Source organism: Misgurnus anguillicaudatus, unplaced genomic scaffold (genome assembly GCF_027580225.2).
Source record: "Misgurnus anguillicaudatus unplaced genomic scaffold, ASM2758022v2 HiC_scaffold_26, whole genome shotgun sequence".
NCBI classification, from domain to species: Eukaryota; Metazoa; Chordata; class Actinopteri; order Cypriniformes; family Cobitidae; genus Misgurnus; species Misgurnus anguillicaudatus.
The window spans coordinates 399709-420677 of NW_027395276.1; the positions used below are offsets into that span (position 1 = coordinate 399709).

At 41.2% G+C, this 20969-nt stretch overlaps 1 protein-coding gene across 1 annotated transcript in view; it reads left to right on the forward strand.

Moving 5' to 3' along the window:
• The window catches only part of LOC129443119 (tripartite motif-containing protein 16-like), a 56303-nt gene extending 43167 nt beyond the window's left edge, over positions 1 to 13136 (forward strand). The window contains exon 6 of the mRNA XM_073864510.1: positions 11771 to 13136. Within this exon, the coding sequence (XP_073720611.1) occupies positions 11771 to 12294 (524 nt within the window). The 3' untranslated portion in view covers positions 12295 to 13136. The remainder of the gene's footprint in view (positions 1 to 11770) is intronic.
• The last annotated feature ends 7833 nt before the right edge of the window (positions 13137 to 20969 follow it).

Genomic DNA, 20969 nt, shown 5'->3' on the forward strand with positions numbered 1-20969 from the left:
GCCACCGACACCAGACGTTTAGATTAATACAGCACAGTTTTCCTGCCCTAAGAGCAGCAACATAACCTAACGCCACGGACACCAGACATTCAGATTAATACAGCACAGTTTTCCTGCCCTAAGAGCAGCAACATAACCTAACGCCACAAACACCAGACATTCAGATTGATGATACAGCAGTTTTCCTGCCCTAAGAGCAGCAACATAACCTAACGCCATGAACACCAGACATTCAGATTAATACAGCACAGTTTTCCTGCCCTAAGAGCAGCAACATACCCTAACGCCACGAACACCAGACATTCAGATTAATACAGCACAGTTTTCCTGCCCTAAGAGCAGCATCATAACCTAACGCCACCGACACCAGACGTTTAGATTAATACAGCACAGTTTTCCTGCCCTAAGAGCAGCAACATAACCTAACACCACCGACACCAGACGTTTCGATTAATAGAGCACAGTTTTCCTGCCCTAAGAGCAGCAACATAACCTAACGCCACAAACACCAGACATTCAGATTGATGATACAGCAGTTTTCCTGCCCTAAGAGCAGCAACATAACCTAACGCAATGAACACCAGACATTCAGATTAATACAGCACAGTTTTCCTGCCCTAAGAGCAGCAACATAACCTAACGCCATGAACACCAGACATTCAGATTAATACAGCACAGTTTTCCTGCCCTAAGAGCAGCAACATACCCTAACGCCACGAACACCAGACGTTTAGATTAATACAGCACAGTTTTCCTGCCCTAAGAGCAGCATCATAACCTAACGCCACCGACACCAGACGTTTAGATTAATACAGCACAGTTTTCCTGCCCTAAAAGCAGCAACATAACCTAACACCACCGACACCAGACGTTTCGATTAATAGAGCACAGTTTTCCTGCCCTAAGAGCAGCAACATAACCTAACGCCACAAACACCAGACATTCAGATTAATACAGCACAGTTTTCCTGCCCTAAGAGCAGCAACATAACCTAAAGCCACAAACACCAGACATTCAGATTAATACAGCACAGTTTTCCTGCCCTAAGAGCAGCATCATAACCTAACGCCACCGACACCAGACGTTTAGATTAATACAGCACAGTTTTCCTGCCCTAAGAGCAGCAACATAACCTAAAGCCACAAACACCAGACATTCAGATTAATACAGCACAGTTTTCCTGCCCTAAGAGCAGCATCATAACCTAACGCCACCGACACCAGACGTTTAGATTAATACAGCACAGTTTTCCTGCCCTAAAAGCAGCAACATAACCTAACACCACCGACACCAGACGTTTCGATTAATAGAGCACAGTTTTCCTGCCCTAAGAGCAGCAACATAACCTAACGCCACAAACACCAGACATTCAGATTAATACAGCACAGTTTTCCTGCCCTAAGAGCAGCATCATAACCTAACGCCACCGACACCAGACGTTTAGATTAATACAGCACAGTTTTCCTGCCCTAAGAGCAGCAACATAACCTAACACCACCGACACCAGACGTTTCGATTAATAGAGCACAGTTTTCCTGCCCTAAGAGCAGCAACATAACCTAACGCCACAAACACCAGACATTCAGATTGATGATACAGCAGTTTTCCTGCCCTAAGAGCAGCAACATAACCTAACGCCATGAACACCAGACATTCAGATTAATACAGCACAGTTTTCCTGCCCTAAGAGCAGCAACATAACCTAACGCCACAAACACCAGGCATTCAGATTGATGATACAGCACAGTTTTCCTGCCCTAAGAGCAGCAACATAATCTAACGCCACTGACACCAGACATTCAGATTAATACAGCACAGTTTTCCTGCCCTAAGAGCAGCAACATACCCTAACGCCACAAAAACCAGACATTCAGATTGATGATACAGCACAGTTTTCCTGCCCTAAGAGCAGCAACATAATCTACCGCCACTGACACCAGACATTCAGATTAATACAGCACAGTTTTCCTGCCCTAAGAGCAGCATCATAACCTAACGCCACCGACACCAGACGTTTAGATTAATAGAGCACAGTTTTCCTGCCCTAAGAGCAGCAACATAACCTAACGCCACGAACACCAGACGTTTCGATTAATAGAGCAGTTTTCCTGCCCTAAGAGCAGCAACATAACCTAACACCACCGACACCAGACGTTTCGATTAATAGAGCACAGTTTTCCTGCCCTAAGAGCAGCAACATAACCTAACGCCACCGACACCAGACGTTCAGATTAATACAGCACAGTTTTCCTGCCCTAAGAGCAGCAACATAACCTAATGCCACAAACACCAGACATTCAGATTGATGATACAGCAGTTTTCCTGCCCTAAGAGCAGCAACATAACCTAACGCCATGAACACCAGACATTCAGATTAATACAGCACAGTTTTCCTGCCCTAAGAGCAGCAACATAACCTAACGCCACTGACACCAGACATTCAGATAAATACAGCACAGTTTTCCTGCCCTAAGAGCAGCAACATAACCTAACGCCACGAACACCAGATATTCAGATTAATACAGCACAGTTTTCCTGCCCTAAGAGCCGCAACATAACCTAACGCCACAAACACCAGACATTCAGATTAATACAGCAAAGTTTTCCTGCCCTAAGAGCAGCAACATAACCTAACGCCACGGACACCAGACATTCAGATTGATACAGCACAGTTTTCCTGCCCTAAGAGCAGCAACATAACCTAACGCCACGGACACCAGACATTCAGATTGATACAGCACAGTTTTCCTGCCCTAAGAGCAGCAACATACCCTAACGCCACGAACACCAGACATTCAGATTGATGATACAGCACAGTTTTCCTGCCCTAAGAGCAGCAACATACCCTAACGCCACGAACACCAGACATTCAGATTAATACAGCACAGTTTTCCTGCCCTAAGAGCAGCAACATACCCTAACGCCACGACCACCAGACATTCAGATTAATACAGCACAGTTTTCCTGCCCTAAGAGCAGCAACATAACCTAAAGCCACGAACACCAGACATTCAGATTAATACAGCACAGTTTTCCTGCCCTAAGAGCAGCAACATAACCTAACGCCACGGACACCAGACATTCAGATTAATACAGCACAGTTTTCCTGCCCTATGAGCAGCAACATAACCTAACGCCACAAACACCAGACATTCAGATTAATACAGCACAGTTTTCCTGCCCTAAGAGCAGCAACATACCCTAACGCCACGAACACCAGACATTCAGATTAATACAGCACAGTTTTCCTGCCCTAAGAGCAGCATCATAACCTAACGCCACCGACACCAGACGTTTAGATTAATACAGCACAGTTTTCCTGCCCTAAGAGCAGCAACATAACCTAACGCCACGGACACCAGACATTCAGATTAATACAGCACAGTTTTCCTGCCCTAAGAGCAGCAACATAACCTAACGCCACAAACACCAGACATTCAGATTGATGATACAGCAGTTTTCCTGCCCTAAGAGCAGCAACATAACCTAACGCCATGAACACCAGACATTCAGATTAATACAGCACAGTTTTCCTGCCCTAAGAGCAGCAACATACCCTAACGCCACGAACACCAGACATTCAGATTAATACAGCACAGTTTTCCTGCCCTAAGAGCAGCATCATAACCTAACGCCACCGACACCAGACGTTTAGATTAATACAGCACAGTTTTCCTGCCCTAAGAGCAGCAACATAACCTAACACCACCGACACCAGACGTTTCGATTAATAGAGCACAGTTTTCCTGCCCTAAGAGCAGCAACATAACCTAACGCCACAAACACCAGACATTCAGATTGATGATACAGCAGTTTTCCTGCCCTAAGAGCAGCAACATAACCTAACGCAATGAACACCAGACATTCAGATTAATACAGCACAGTTTTCCTGCCCTAAGAGCAGCAACATAACCTAACGCCATGAACACCAGACATTCAGATTAATACAGCACAGTTTTCCTGCCCTAAGAGCAGCAACATACCCTAACGCCACGAACACCAGACGTTTAGATTAATACAGCACAGTTTTCCTGCCCTAAGAGCAGCATCATAACCTAACGCCACCGACACCAGACGTTTAGATTAATACAGCACAGTTTTCCTGCCCTAAAAGCAGCAACATAACCTAACACCACCGACACCAGACGTTTCGATTAATAGAGCACAGTTTTCCTGCCCTAAGAGCAGCAACATAACCTAAAGCCACAAACACCAGACATTCAGATTAATACAGCACAGTTTTCCTGCCCTAAGAGCAGCATCATAACCTAACGCCACCGACACCAGACGTTTAGATTAATACAGCACAGTTTTCCTGCCCTAAGAGCAGCAACATAACCTAAAGCCACAAACACCAGACATTCAGATTAATACAGCACAGTTTTCCTGCCCTAAGAGCAGCATCATAACCTAACGCCACCGACACCAGACGTTTAGATTAATACAGCACAGTTTTCCTGCCCTAAAAGCAGCAACATAACCTAACACCACCGACACCAGACGTTTCGATTAATAGAGCACAGTTTTCCTGCCCTAAGAGCAGCAACATAACCTAACGCCACAAACACCAGACATTCAGATTAATACAGCACAGTTTTCCTGCCCTAAGAGCAGCATCATAACCTAACGCCACCGACACCAGACGTTTAGATTAATACAGCACAGTTTTCCTGCCCTAAGAGCAGCAACATAACCTAACACCACCGACACCAGACGTTTCGATTAATAGAGCACAGTTTTCCTGCCCTAAGAGCAGCAACATAACCTAACGCCACAAACACCAGACATTCAGATTGATGATACAGCAGTTTTCCTGCCCTAAGAGCAGCAACATAACCTAACGCCATGAACACCAGACATTCAGATTAATACAGCACAGTTTTCCTGCCCTAAGAGCAGCAACATAACCTAACGCCACAAACACCAGGCATTCAGATTGATGATACAGCACAGTTTTCCTGCCCTAAGAGCAGCAACATAATCTAACGCCACTGACACCAGACATTCAGATTAATACAGCACAGTTTTCCTGCCCTAAGAGCAGCAACATACCCTAACGCCACAAAAACCAGACATTCAGATTGATGATACAGCACAGTTTTCCTGCCCTAAGAGCAGCAACATAATCTACCGCCACTGACACCAGACATTCAGATTAATACAGCACAGTTTTCCTGCCCTAAGAGCAGCATCATAACCTAACGCCACCGACACCAGACGTTTAGATTAATAGAGCACAGTTTTCCTGCCCTAAGAGCAGCAACATAACCTAACGCCACGAACACCAGACGTTTCGATTAATAGAGCAGTTTTCCTGCCCTAAGAGCAGCAACATAACCTAACACCACCGACACCAGACGTTTCGATTAATAGAGCACAGTTTTCCTGCCCTAAGAGCAGCAACATAACCTAACGCCACCGACACCAGACGTTCAGATTAATACAGCACAGTTTTCCTGCCCTAAGAGCAGCAACATAACCTAATGCCACAAACACCAGACATTCAGATTGATGATACAGCAGTTTTCCTGCCCTAAGAGCAGCAACATAACCTAACGCCATGAACACCAGACATTCAGATTAATACAGCACAGTTTTCCTGCCCTAAGAGCAGCAACATAACCTAACGCCACTGACACCAGACATTCAGATAAATACAGCACAGTTTTCCTGCCCTAAGAGCAGCAACATAACCTAACGCCACGAACACCAGATATTCAGATTAATACAGCACAGTTTTCCTGCCCTAAGAGCCGCAACATAACCTAACGCCACAAACACCAGACATTCAGATTAATACAGCAAAGTTTTCCTGCCCTAAGAGCAGCAACATAACCTAACGCCACGGACACCAGACATTCAGATTGATACAGCACAGTTTTCCTGCCCTAAGAGCAGCAACATAACCTAACGCCACGGACACCAGACATTCAGATTGATACAGCACAGTTTTCCTGCCCTAAGAGCAGCAACATACCCTAACGCCACGAACACCAGACATTCAGATTGATGATACAGCACAGTTTTCCTGCCCTAAGAGCAGCAACATACCCTAACGCCACGAACACCAGACATTCAGATTAATACAGCACAGTTTTCCTGCCCTAAGAGCAGCAACATACCCTAACGCCACGACCACCAGACATTCAGATTAATACAGCACAGTTTTCCTGCCCTAAGAGCAGCAACATAACCTAAAGCCACGAACACCAGACATTCAGATTAATACAGCACAGTTTTCCTGCCCTAAGAGCAGCAACATAACCTAACGCCACGGACACCAGACATTCAGATTAATACAGCACAGTTTTCCTGCCCTATGAGCAGCAACATAACCTAACGCCACAAACACCAGACATTCAGATTAATACAGCACAGTTTTCCTGCCCTAAGAGCAGCAACATACCCTAACGCCACGAACACCAGACATTCAGATTAATACAGCACAGTTTTCCTGCCCTAAGAGCAGCATCATAACCTAACGCCACCGACACCAGACGTTTAGATTAATACAGCACAGTTTTCCTGCCCTAAGAGCAGCAACATAACCTAACGCCACGGACACCAGACATTCAGATTAATACAGCACAGTTTTCCTGCCCTAAGAGCAGCAACATAACCTAACGCCACAAACACCAGACATTCAGATTGATGATACAGCAGTTTTCCTGCCCTAAGAGCAGCAACATAACCTAACGCCATGAACACCAGACATTCAGATTAATACAGCACAGTTTTCCTGCCCTAAGAGCAGCAACATACCCTAACGCCACGAACACCAGACATTCAGATTAATACAGCACAGTTTTCCTGCCCTAAGAGCAGCATCATAACCTAACGCCACCGACACCAGACGTTTAGATTAATACAGCACAGTTTTCCTGCCCTAAGAGCAGCAACATAACCTAACACCACCGACACCAGACGTTTCGATTAATAGAGCACAGTTTTCCTGCCCTAAGAGCAGCAACATAACCTAACGCCACAAACACCAGACATTCAGATTGATGATACAGCAGTTTTCCTGCCCTAAGAGCAGCAACATAACCTAACGCAATGAACACCAGACATTCAGATTAATACAGCACAGTTTTCCTGCCCTAAGAGCAGCAACATAACCTAACGCCATGAACACCAGACATTCAGATTAATACAGCACAGTTTTCCTGCCCTAAGAGCAGCAACATACCCTAACGCCACGAACACCAGACGTTTAGATTAATACAGCACAGTTTTCCTGCCCTAAGAGCAGCATCATAACCTAACGCCACCGACACCAGACGTTTAGATTAATACAGCACAGTTTTCCTGCCCTAAAAGCAGCAACATAACCTAACACCACCGACACCAGACGTTTCGATTAATAGAGCACAGTTTTCCTGCCCTAAGAGCAGCAACATAACCTAACGCCACAAACACCAGACATTCAGATTAATACAGCACAGTTTTCCTGCCCTAAGAGCAGCAACATAACCTAAAGCCACAAACACCAGACATTCAGATTGATGATACAGCAGTTTTCCTGCCCTAAGAGCAGCAACATAACCTAACGCCATGAACACCAGACATTCAGATTAATACAGCACAGTTTTCCTGCCCTAAGAGCAGCATCATAACCTAACGCCACCGACACCAGACGTTTAGATTAATACAGCACAGTTTTCCTGCCCTAAAAGCAGCAACATAACCTAACACCACCGACACCAGACGTTTCGATTAATAGAGCACAGTTTTCCTGCCCTAAGAGCAGCAACATAACCTAACGCCACAAACACCAGACATTCAGATTAATACAGCACAGTTTTCCTGCCCTAAGAGCAGCATCATAACCTAACGCCACCGACACCAGACGTTTAGATTAATACAGCACAGTTTTCCTGCCCTAAGAGCAGCAACATAACCTAACACCACCGACACCAGACGTTTCGATTAATAGAGCACAGTTTTCCTGCCCTAAGAGCAGCAACATAACCTAACGCCACAAACACCAGACATTCAGATTGATGATACAGCAGTTTTCCTGCCCTAAGAGCAGCAACATAACCTAACGCCATGAACACCAGACATTCAGATTAATACAGCACAGTTTTCCTGCCCTAAGAGCAGCAACATAACCTAACGCCACAAACACCAGGCATTCAGATTGATGATACAGCACAGTTTTCCTGCCCTAAGAGCAGCAACATAATCTAACGCCACTGACACCAGACATTCAGATTAATACAGCACAGTTTTCCTGCCCTAAGAGCAGCAACATACCCTAACGCCACAAAAACCAGACATTCAGATTGATGATACAGCACAGTTTTCCTGCCCTAAGAGCAGCAACATAATCTACCGCCACTGACACCAGACATTCAGATTAATACAGCACAGTTTTCCTGCCCTAAGAGCAGCATCATAACCTAACGCCACCGACACCAGACGTTTAGATTAATAGAGCACAGTTTTCCTGCCCTAAGAGCAGCAACATAACCTAACGCCACGAACACCAGACGTTTCGATTAATAGAGCACAGTTTTCCTGCCCTAAGAGCAGCAACATAACCTAACACCACCGACACCAGACGTTTCGATTAATAGAGCACAGTTTTCCTGCCCTAAGAGCAGCAACATAACCTAACGCCACCGACACCAGACGTTCAGATTAATACAGCACAGTTTTCCTGCCCTAAGAGCAGCAACATAACCTAATGCCACAAACACCAGACATTCAGATTGATGATACAGCAGTTTTCCTGCCCTAAGAGCAGCAACATAACCTAACGCCATGAACACCAGACATTCAGATTAATACAGCACAGTTTTCCTGCCCTAAGAGCAGCAACATAACCTAACGCCACTGACACCAGACATTCAGATAAATACAGCACAGTTTTCCTGCCCTAAGAGCAGCAACATAACCTAACGCCACGAACACCAGATATTCAGATTAATACAGCACAGTTTTCCTGCCCTAAGAGCCGCAACATAACCTAACGCCACAAACACCAGACATTCAGATTAATACAGCAAAGTTTTCCTGCCCTAAGAGCAGCAACATAACCTAACGCCACGGACACCAGACATTCAGATTGATACAGCACAGTTTTCCTGCCCTAAGAGCAGCAACATAACCTAACGCCACGGACACCAGACATTCAGATTGATACAGCACAGTTTTCCTGCCCTAAGAGCAGCAACATACCCTAACGCCACGAACACCAGACATTCAGATTGATGATACAGCACAGTTTTCCTGCCCTAAGAGCAGCAACATACCCTAACGCCACGAACACCAGACATTCAGATTAATACAGCACAGTTTTCCTGCCCTAAGAGCAGCAACATACCCTAACGCCACGACCACCAGACATTCAGATTAATACAGCACAGTTTTCCTGCCCTAAGAGCAGCAACATAACCTAAAGCCACGAACACCAGACATTCAGATTAATACAGCACAGTTTTCCTGCCCTAAGAGCAGCAACATAACCTAACGCCACGGACACCAGACATTCAGATTAATACAGCACAGTTTTCCTGCCCTAAGAGCAGCAACATAACCTAACGCCACCAAACATACCAGAAGCTGTGATTAATACAAGCAAAATAGTGGCTCTGCAGCAACTTACTTTTAAACACCCCACAGATCATGTATTTAGTCAGTTTTCTGACACAAAAACATTGATTAAAAGTTTTAGATCAACGCTCGACATCCAAGTTGGTGCTAAATAAGATAATGCTAACATGCTAACGACTGTTAGCTTACTATTTATGTATTTTTTACTTAAATTATCTCAGAATGTCAAATCAAGGGTACCAAATAAAACAATTGTTCCTTTGAAGAATGTGTAATCATGTCTTTTTACACGTCTTTTTGGTGCTAAATAAGATAATGCTAACGTGCTACCGACTGTTAGCTTACTATTTATGTATTTTTTACTTAACTTATCTCAAAATATCAAATCAAGGTTACCAAATACATAAATAAAAAAATCGTACCATTGAAGAATGTGTAATCATGTCTTTTTACACGTCTTTTTGGTGCTAAATAAGATAATGCTAACGTGCTACTGACTGTTAGCTTACTATTTATGTAATTTTTACTTAACTTATCTCAAAATATCAAATCAAGGTTACCAAATACATAAATAAAAAATCTTACCTTTTGAAAAATGTATACGGTAATCACGTAATCCTCTCACTCCAGTGCTGCTAACTGACGCTCACTCAAAAATGCGCTTTTTTCGAATGTTGAACCCGCCTCCTCTGCATTTTCATTGGTCATTTTTGTGAACCAATCATATTTCTTTCTGCCCTGAGAACATGTTTGTGTAAGGAAAACTCCCATGTGCCTCGCAGAGTGGTGAATACAGAGAGGCTGCGCGGCATCTATATCAGAGCAAGCCAAAGTAGCGTATTTTAAAATAAAACTTACTTTAATCAAACCACGGATTCTTGATAAGTTTTGTGATCCGTCCCGCCACTAGTGTAGTAGCACTGATCACTTTGAGAGGGGGATAAATTTATCCCCGCCGGGGATAAAAATAATTAAGCAGAGGCAGGGATACATTGACCAGAAAGGGGGAAATCCCACGCATCCCCCCCGGCAAATCGCACCCTGCATACAACAATAAGGCCGAGTTGGTGGCCAAGCAACTAAAGAGTCTTTTTCAGAATTCAACCTAATATACAGTTCTCTAAAAGTTGAAACCCCTCCCATGTAGTTGTTTTTAGCATGTTTTTATGTTTGACAGGTGTGGTAACTTCATTCCTTCCAAATGTCAGCCTATGCATTTTTAGCTCTGTTCTCAGTTACCATATTTTAAACCCTGCATACATTGCAGTCTTTACGACTGCTAGTCTTTAGCTTACAAGCTTGAGACATGCATACTTGCAAAACACATTTGAATATGAATACCATGTTCACCAAAGATATAGTTCTGATTTAAGTTCTGAATTAAAAAATCTTCTTCATCATGAATCAAACTGAATGTGCAGAATAAACAGAAAATAAATAACTCTGCTCGCCCACAATTATACATAACTGTGAGATCAAATAGCAGTTCATAAATCAAGTTTCTTATTTAATATTCAAATTTTATAAGCCATTAAGTTTTTCTATACGCAAAAATTCTCTACACTTAAAGGGATAGTTCACTTTAAAATGAACATTTACTCACCCTCATGTTGTTCTAAACCTGTAAGAATTTCTTTTTTCTGATGAACACACAAGAAGATATTTTGAGAAATGATGGTTAAAACATAGAAGTAAGTGACCATAGACTTCCATAGTAGGAATAAAAAAATATGATGGAATTTAATGGGTACCGTCAACTGTGTGCTTACCATCATTTATCAAAATATTTTCTTCATCATTTATCACAATACTTTCAAAATATTTGTTTCCTACTGTGGAAGTCTATGGTCACTTACTTCTGTGTGTTTACCATCATTTCTCAAAATATCTTCTTTTGTGTTCATCAGAAAAAAATCATACAGGTTTAGAACAACATGAAGATGAGTAAATGATGACAGAATTTTCATTTTAAAGTGAACTATCCCTTTAAATTAAATTATAACAAAACAGGATTATGATGAAAATAACAGTAAAACAACCAGATTAGATTCTGTCTATACTGTAAATGATCTCTGTTCACTTCTTAACACATTGACAGTCCTCAAAAACTAAAATACTGTAAATAAGACTTGAAGTTTTATTTTAATTATTTAAATGTTTAAATGTACAATTTTACATTCAAATTATGTTTTTTATTTGTCTCCATCAGATTATCATCACTTCACTGCAGATCCAAACACAGCATATAAATATCTCTGTCTGTCTGAGGGGAACAGAGTGATTACTTTCAATAACACAGTCCAGTCGTATCCTGATCATTCAGACAGATTTAATGTTTATTTTCAGGTGTTGTGTAGTGAGAGTGTGAGTGGACGCTGTTACTGGGAGGTTGAGTGGAGTGGTGTGGTGTTTATATCAGTGTCATATAAGAGCATCAGCAGGAAGGGACGGGGTCATGAGTGTGTGTTTGGACGTAATGATCAGTCCTGGAGTTTGCGCTGCTGTGACTCTAGTTGTTCATTCTGGCACAATAACATTGAGACTAAACTCCCTGTAGTGTTCAGTTCTTCTAGAATAGGAGTTTATGTGGATCACAGTTCAGGATCTCTGTCCTTCTACAGCGTCTCTGACACAATGACCCTCATCCACAGAGTCAACACCACATTCACTAAACCTCTCTATCCTGGGTTTTATGTTTATGAATCAGTGAAACTCTGTGATATAACAATATAGATGATACAGAGAGTCTACAAATTATTTTGTTATATTAGAAGTCTGAACATGATGAATCAACAACAAATAAATAATAAGTCTTTGATTTACTAATCAGCCATTTGAAATAACTGATTGTAATGTTATATTTTAATAATCGTATTTTGTCCTGTCAAACAATGGTAGCTGTACAGTACTTATTCACAGTTAATATTATTCATCTACAGCCGTGTATTCTTGTATGTGTACTAACCACTATGAAATATAATGTTATACAAGCCACTAAACTGTATGGGTCTGAATTCATAATTAATCTTAGTTCACTTATTTTTAAGACAAACATTTAATTTTGGCATTTAGTTTGACATTAGTTTAATCCAAAATATACAATCCTGAATATACAATGTAGAATTTATACTAAACATTTCTAACAATACGTTTAAAGACCACCACTAAAGTGAATTAATGTCTGAATTGCATATTACTTAAATTAAATCAAATATAAAATAATAAAATGTTACTTTCATGCATTAAGTAATGTGAACCACAATAACGTCAGTTACTATATATTTTTTTAATAAAAACTTTCAAATGAAGAAACCATAAAATACCCAAATCCATTCTTACGAGAAGCACATAGACCACACTATCAGTAATAAAAGGTCCCTAGCCGGGGCAGTACACTTTCTTAAAGTACACCTTTACACCTAAAGAGTTCATATCAGTACCTCAGATGTACATATTGGGTATAAAAAAGGGTTTCTTCTAACATGCAGGCTTTATGACCTCTTGAACTTGTATTTGGCTGTGTGGTAACTTTTGTCATGGTTTCTGTTTTTCATGATGAAATACCACCTTTTTATATATATTGTGAATATATATATATATATATATATATATATATATATATATATATATATATATATATATATATATATATATATATATATATATATGGTTGATTCATTGACACCATTTAAAGAAATGCATTGAATGCTTCAATCTGTGCAGCCTGAAAAACCAACAATAAAAAGATTTTAAAAACTTGCATTAGTCATGTCAGTAAAATTAAATCTAGCTTTACGCTTTACTGTACCTCTCTTCTCTCTCGTGCTGGAGTATTTCATTTGACTTCACAAAGACAACAGAGTCCCCACACTGAGTGAGGAAACCAAAATCTCCTTCTTTGGGTCGAAATATTCAGGGGCGTGTCTAGAAGGGGGGCATGGGGTGGCACCGCCCCCCCTTGGAATATGATTGCCCCCCCCTGGTGCCCCCCCTCCAATCTTATTGGGCCAGCTAGATTTACTGTCAACCTGAAAATGCCCACCGCACCATTGGACCAGAGAGCTGTCAATCACTGTTTGATTTGAGACTCGTGCGAACGCGAAGACGAAGCGAGCACAGTAGTTGCGCGTTTTTAAAACAGGAGGAAAGAGACACCATGACACCCACCACACCATTGGACCAGTTGTCAGACACCCACCACACCATTGGACCAGTTGTCAATCACTGTTTGATTTGAGACTCGCGCGAACGCGAAGATGAAGCGAGCAGTAGTTGCGCGTTTTTAAAACAGGAGGAAAGACACCACGACACCCACCGCACAATTGGACCAATTGTCAATCACTGTTTGATTTGAGACTCGTGCAAACGAGAAGAAGGAGGGCGCCCCGCCACAGACTCAATACTGGCACAAATCAAGTAGATTTTCCATGATTACCATTTACATTTTATTTTACTATTTAAAACGGCTTCATGTGCTTTTGCAAGCGCTCAGCAGCGCCTCTCTCTCTCGCGCGTGCACGCTTTCTCACTGCTGCGTGCGGAACCTCGACAGTGCCTCCCTGACACTGAGTGAAGGAGTTAAAAGTTGGCGGTGTTTTCCACCTGGGTTCCGTTGTCTTTTCACGTAAAAGTTAACAGTCAACAGATGTTACTGACGGTTGATCGAGTATTATGACTTAACGAAAGGTTAGTGTTTTCTCACACACACACCAGTTCTCTGTGCACGGGCTCTCTCTCTCCCTCCCTATGGTGCGGTATGCGCGCGCACGCTTAACAGTATTATCTGATATTTTTGAATTTGCGCTGAATTGTATGCGCTGTACGCGATCTACAATAAAACTATCACTCGCATTTAAAATTAAAAGCGCTCATAAACACAATCAGATTAGAAGATCAACCCTGCATGAGAAACACAGGTAATCCGAAATCACCTCATATCAGCTCTTCAATGTAAATTGTATCAGACAATGTCGCATTTAAATTAGGATTTTAGCAGTATAAAGTAACAGCTGGTTGGATTAAACACGAGGTGTTACTGGGTCGTGTTTAGTCACTAGCTTAAACTCTTTCATGTTGTCTGACAACATATCAGATAATATGTAAAAATAGCATTCAGTTGTGTTTAAATACAATATAGGCTAATAAACAATGAAAGTCAGATCAGACAGAGTAGAAAAACAAATTTTTAAGTAGGCTAATATTTTCCCAAAATCCTGATATGTCAGAATGTTAACTAATACCAGCTACACGCAATGTAGATAGCCTACTTAAAGGAACAGTTCACTTAATTTAAATGGTCATATACCTAAACTTGTTTTAAACCTGTATGAGTTTCTTTCTTCTGCTGAACACAAAAAAGAAAAGAGTTAAGAATGCCGGTAACCAAAATCAGTTGATGGATCCCATTGACTTCATATGTAGGAACAAAATAACATGCAGTCAATGGGGTTCATCAACTTTCTGGCTACTAAGATTCTTCAAAATATTTTATTTTTCTTTTCAGCCGAAGAAAAACTCATACAGGTTTGAAATAACTCTAGGATCCGGTTTCACGCTGAACAGATCGTGCATCGGAGCTCCGTCGAGTTCTTCATCTAAAAGCCTTTTTTACTATCTTATTCCTATTTATATATTAAGTTTTACCTAGGAATACTTTACCGTGAGGATTATTGAGCAGTACTACCACGTGAAACTATTTATCACTAATAAACACCCACAGTGTTAGCATATAGCCCGCTAGCTTCAACAAATGCTGCCGACTGAAGCTAGCATTTTCCGATCTAATGGCGGATTCATCTGATATATGCTTTTCTGACCTGTCCTCGCCTGAGCGGGAAGCTACGAAGGAGTTGATCGGTTTGAGCAGATCCAACGCGAGCTACAGCGCCCACTTCACCATGTCTCCGGACGTCCACAAGCGACCGAGGAATGCGACAAACGAGTGCTCCACGCGATGCAGCTTTACGGACCGTAAGCGAGTGAACGGAGACGCCATTGCCCAACATGAAAGCGATCGGGAAGCTGTGGAGGAGCCGCTGCCCGGCCTTCGCAGATTCAGCATGCCCAACATCACCCTGGACCCAGACGTTCGCAGGCGACTGAGGCGTACCACAACCAAACCCCCAACGCGATGCAGCTCCGCGGAGCGCGTTCGGGTAAACAAAGACGCTATCGCCCAGCATGAAAGCGGTAAGACTCCGCTTGTTATTGTAACATGTACTACTTGCTACATGTATAGTTTAGCTTCTGCCGTTAGCATAGATGGGTTTACATGCACTAAGTGTATTGAAGTATTAAGATTAACTGAGAAGGTTGCTGAACTAGAATCGCGCATCCGAACGCTAGTTGAGGATAGCAAAACCGCTAACGTTACTGTTGTAAATACTGTATCGAGCGAAAAGACTAATGGCTCGGTTCCGACATCAGATGCTAATGTAAACATTACAAACAATGTATCGAGCGCACATAGTGTTCCGACATCAGATGCTAATGTAAACATTATAAATACTGTATCGAGCGCGCATAGTGTTTATCATAATACACATGGCTCGGTTCCGACATCAGAGTCAAGTCGGCGGTCTAACTGGGTGACTGTCAGGCGGCATAGTCATATACGGCGTCCATCTAAGACCCATAACGTTACGGTACTTTCTAACAGATTCGATCCCCTAAGGAATACACTAGCTGAAACACCTGTTAAAAGTGCCCTGGTCATTGGAGATTCTATACTCAGGAACACTAACATTGAGGCACCAAACACCCTAGTCGACTGTATACCGGGAGCCAGAACGTCTGACATTAGATCCAAACTTAAAGTGCTGGCTAATGCTAAACGGAAGTTTTCTAAGATTGTTATTCACGCCGGAACAAATGACACCAGACTCCGACAGTCGGAAATCACCAAAGATAATATTAAGGAGATGTGTGAAATTGCAAAAACAATGTCAGACAATGTAATATGCTCTGGTCCCCTCCCCGCCTACCGGGGAGATGAAACACATAGTAGATTAGTGTCTCTCAATGGCTGGATGTCAAAGTGGTGCCCTCAGCATAATGTAGGGTTTATAGACAATTGGAAGCATTTCTGGGGTAGACCATTTCTCCTAACCCGAGATGGCCTTCATCCGACATCAGAAGGAAGTGCTATACTCACCAGAAATCTGATTAATATTCTTAATTCTGATATAGTATGACTATCCAGGGCCCAGGTCAGGAAACAGACGGATCAGCTTAACTGTCCGTCTGTTAGCTGGCATGATATGTCTAGATCACATATATCCCAGAACTTCGAGTCGATCTTACCAGAATATCAACACATTTCAACTGTATCTGTTCCCCGAACAAGCAAATACAGAGCACCGCTTGCCACATCACGTACAAATTTGACCAACATAAAATTAGAAAACAATACATTACAAGATGAACCTCGAATGTTAAAATTCGGCCTTCTTAACATTAGATCGCTTAGCAATAAAGAACCTATTGTTAATGAAATAATTAATGACGAAAACTTAGATGCACTCTGTTTAACAGAAACCTGGCTTAAAGCAGACGACTACATTAGTTTAAACGAATCCACCCCACAAGACTATTATTATAAACACGAACCTAGGTTAAAGGGGAGAGGGGGTGGTGTAGCTACAATATACAACAAAATTTTTAAAGTAAACCAAAAATCTGAACTAAAATTTAAATCATTTGAACTAATGTTGTTAAATATGGAAATAACTGATCGTAACCACAAACAGCTCTCTTTTGCCTTAGCTACAATCTATAGACCTCCGGGCCACCATGCAGATTTCCTTAAAGAAATAGCAGATTTTCTGTCTGAGCTTGTAGTCACTGTAGATAAAGCTCTTATCGTTGGTGATTTTAATATTCATGTGGATAACCATAAAGATGCATTAGGACGTGCGTTTATGGATGTTCTAAATTCTCTCAATATTAGACAAAACGTGACAGGGCCAACGCATACTCGTAAGCACACATTAGACTTAATTCTGTCACTCGGGCTTAATATTAATGACATCAAAATATCACTTCAGAGTGATGCAGTTTCTGACCATTACCTTGTGTCATACACTGTACTTCTAGATAGGATCACTCAATCCACAACATGCTACAGATTAGCCAGAACAATAATTTCCACCACTAAAGATAGCTTTATTAGCACTCTTCCAGACCTGTCCCAAATTAAACATGCAGATAACTGTGATGATCTAGATATTGTAATAGAAAACCTAAACAATGTCTGTTCTAACACATTGGATGCCGTTGCTCCCATTCGAAAAAAGAGAATCAAAGAAAAGCCGCCAGCTCCATGGTATGATCATCACACCGCAGCTCTTAAAAAGGCAACTAGGAAAATGGAAAGAAATTATAGAAGCACAAAATTAGAAGTATGGCGTGCAGCATGGAAAGATAGTGTTAAACACTACAGACAGGCTATTAAAACCGCCAGATCTACCTATCTTAGCAAGCTTATAAATGAGAATCATAATAACCCTCGTTTCCTCTTTAGCACCGTTGCAAAACTGACTAGAAACAAAGAACAAACAGAAACCAATAGTAAACTCCAACACAATAGTAACGACTTCATGAACTTCTTTTCTAACAAAATTACGGCTATAAGGGAAAACATCGTAGCTACACAGGCAGCCACCACTCTACCCGTTAGTTCACTTAACACTAGACTACCACACGAACATCTTGATTCATTTAAACCTACTACAATAGAAGAGCTCTCTAAACTAGTAACGTCATCCAAATCATCGTCCTGTATATTAGACCCCGTTCCCACAAAACTACTTAACCCTTGTGTGGTGTTCGGGTCTGTGGGACCCGTTTTTAATGTTTACTGAAAGAAAAATTATGCAATTAATTGTTGTTTCAACCTCAGATTCATTGGCCTTGGCTCATTTTCTATGAAGAACATAAAAATAAACAAATTTATAATTACTGTACACTGTGTACCCCCCCTACACATTTATATTACATATGTGATGTTCGGGTCCACTGGACCCGGGGTTAATAAAAGTGTAAAAAATGAATGTGCTATGTAACTTCACTTTGTTTTTCTCCTACCTGGGACTCCTGTGAGTGCATTAGTGTGTTTGTATATATTTCTGTACATATGTGATGGATGAATGCCAGAATTTTGTCATTTTGCTCTTGCTGTAATGCCGCAAGGATACAACATGTTATATATCGTGCATGAACATTTGTCTGTACCCACTGTCCAAAACACTTTACCTTTTGTCTAACAGGAACCATTCTACATTTTACCATTATCTCCCTTACAAAAAAATCCATAGTTTTACTGTAGAAAAAGAGTAGTACTCATGGTTATTTGTTATATTGATTGCCATTTGTAAAACCATGGGTTTACCACTGGTATTTATTACGTTGTGGGGACCAAATGTCCCACAAAGATGTGTGTGAGCATGAGTGTGTGAGAGAGAATGAAAAATAGAGAAAGTAAAATATTATCCATGTATTTTCATCATTCTAAGATGTGGCCAACAGCAACACATTGTACTGCAATGTGTGTGGACATAAGATGTACACAATATGTGTGTATAAAATGCAAGAAATTCATAAGCAACACAACTACACAGTAAAAATTTGCTTCTTATGTCTTGTGTTGGCTGGCATGAACAGGTTATGTGTTCAGTGTGGATAATATCTTATGATACGGCATCTGTTCAGTTGCGGCCTGTGCTGTGTAGACTGACACAAATGTGTACAATTTCAAAAAGTTCAAAGAATTACACATCAACTGTGATGAAAAACTTTGTTTCATTTATACTTATTTAAGATAAACATGTGTTCCCCCCAATATCTGGATCAGAATAAAATTTTCTTCTTTTATTTCATATTACCACAAAAACGAATGGCACTTTAGTTCATTAATAGTCCTCAACCAGTGGTAAATGACAAATATTAACCATCAATTCTGTCTATGTTACTTGCAATAAGGCTAAAGTAAACATCTGTAAACAATATTACATGAATTTGTATGACTGCATTGGTTTAAGATACTAATAATGCTCTGGGTCCACTAGACCCACAAACATTGTCTAAGTAACAAAAATATGAACACCACACAAGGGTTAAAGAGGTATTTCCTGTAGTGTCAACCCCGGTTCTAAATATCTTTAACTCATCGCTAGAAATAGGATACGTTCCAACATCTTTCAAACTAGCAGTTATTAAACCGCTGATTAAAAAACCACAGCTTGATCAGGGAGAGCTTAATAACTTTAGACCAATCTCAAATCTCCCTTTTCTTTCGAAAATATTAGAAAAGGTAGTGGCAAGCCAGTTACGCACATTTTTGACAAATAATAGTACATATGAAAAGTTCCAATCAGGATTCAGGCCCCACCATAGCACAGAGACAGCGTTGCTTAGAGTTACAAATGACCTCCTATTAACATCCGATCGTGGTGAAATCTCAATTCTTATATTATTAGACCTTAGTGCAGCCTTTGACACAATAGATCATACAATCTTACTCAATAGACTAGAAAACTATGTTGGTATCAGTGGTCAGGCGCTAGCATGGTTTAGGTCGTATCTAACCAATCGCTATCACTTTGTTTATGTAAACGAGGAAGAGTCATATCACTCCCTGGTTAAATACGGTGTACCGCAGGGATCGGTTTTAGGTCCTATCCTGTTCTCGTTATACATGTTACCTCTAGGAGACATTATCAGGAAACATAACATACGTTTTCACTGCTATGCGGATGATACCCAGCTTTACATCTCCTCACATCCCAGCGAAACACACACGTTTTCTAAGCTAACAGACTGCCTTAGCGATGTTAGTGACTGGATGGCACATAACTTTCTTAAGCTGAACTCCAATAAGACAGAGATACTTATTATTGAACCGAATCGCTACAAACATAATATGTCAGATTACACGTTGCACATAGATGGCTGCACTGTGGTGCCATCTTCCACGGTAAGGAACTTAGGTGTGATGTTCGACAGCAACTTATCCTTCGATAGTCATATCGCCAACGTCTGCCGTACAGCTTTCTTCCACCTTAGAAATATCTCGAAAATACGCCATATACTGTCTACATCTGACGCAGAGAAGCTTATCCATGCTTTTATGACCTCTAGAATAGACTATTGTAACTCGCTACTCGGGGGATGCCATGCAAATCAAGTAAACAAGCTTCAGCTAGTTCAAAACGCTTCCGCAAGGGTACTTACTCGATCTAAAAAGTACGACCACATAAGCCCAATTCTGGCATCTTTACACTGGCTACCAGTTAAATATCGCATACAATTTAAAATATCACTACTCACCTACAAAGCTTTAAATGGCCTAGCACCCTCATACCTTAAAGAATTACTATCAGAATACAATCCATCACGCACACTACGGTCAC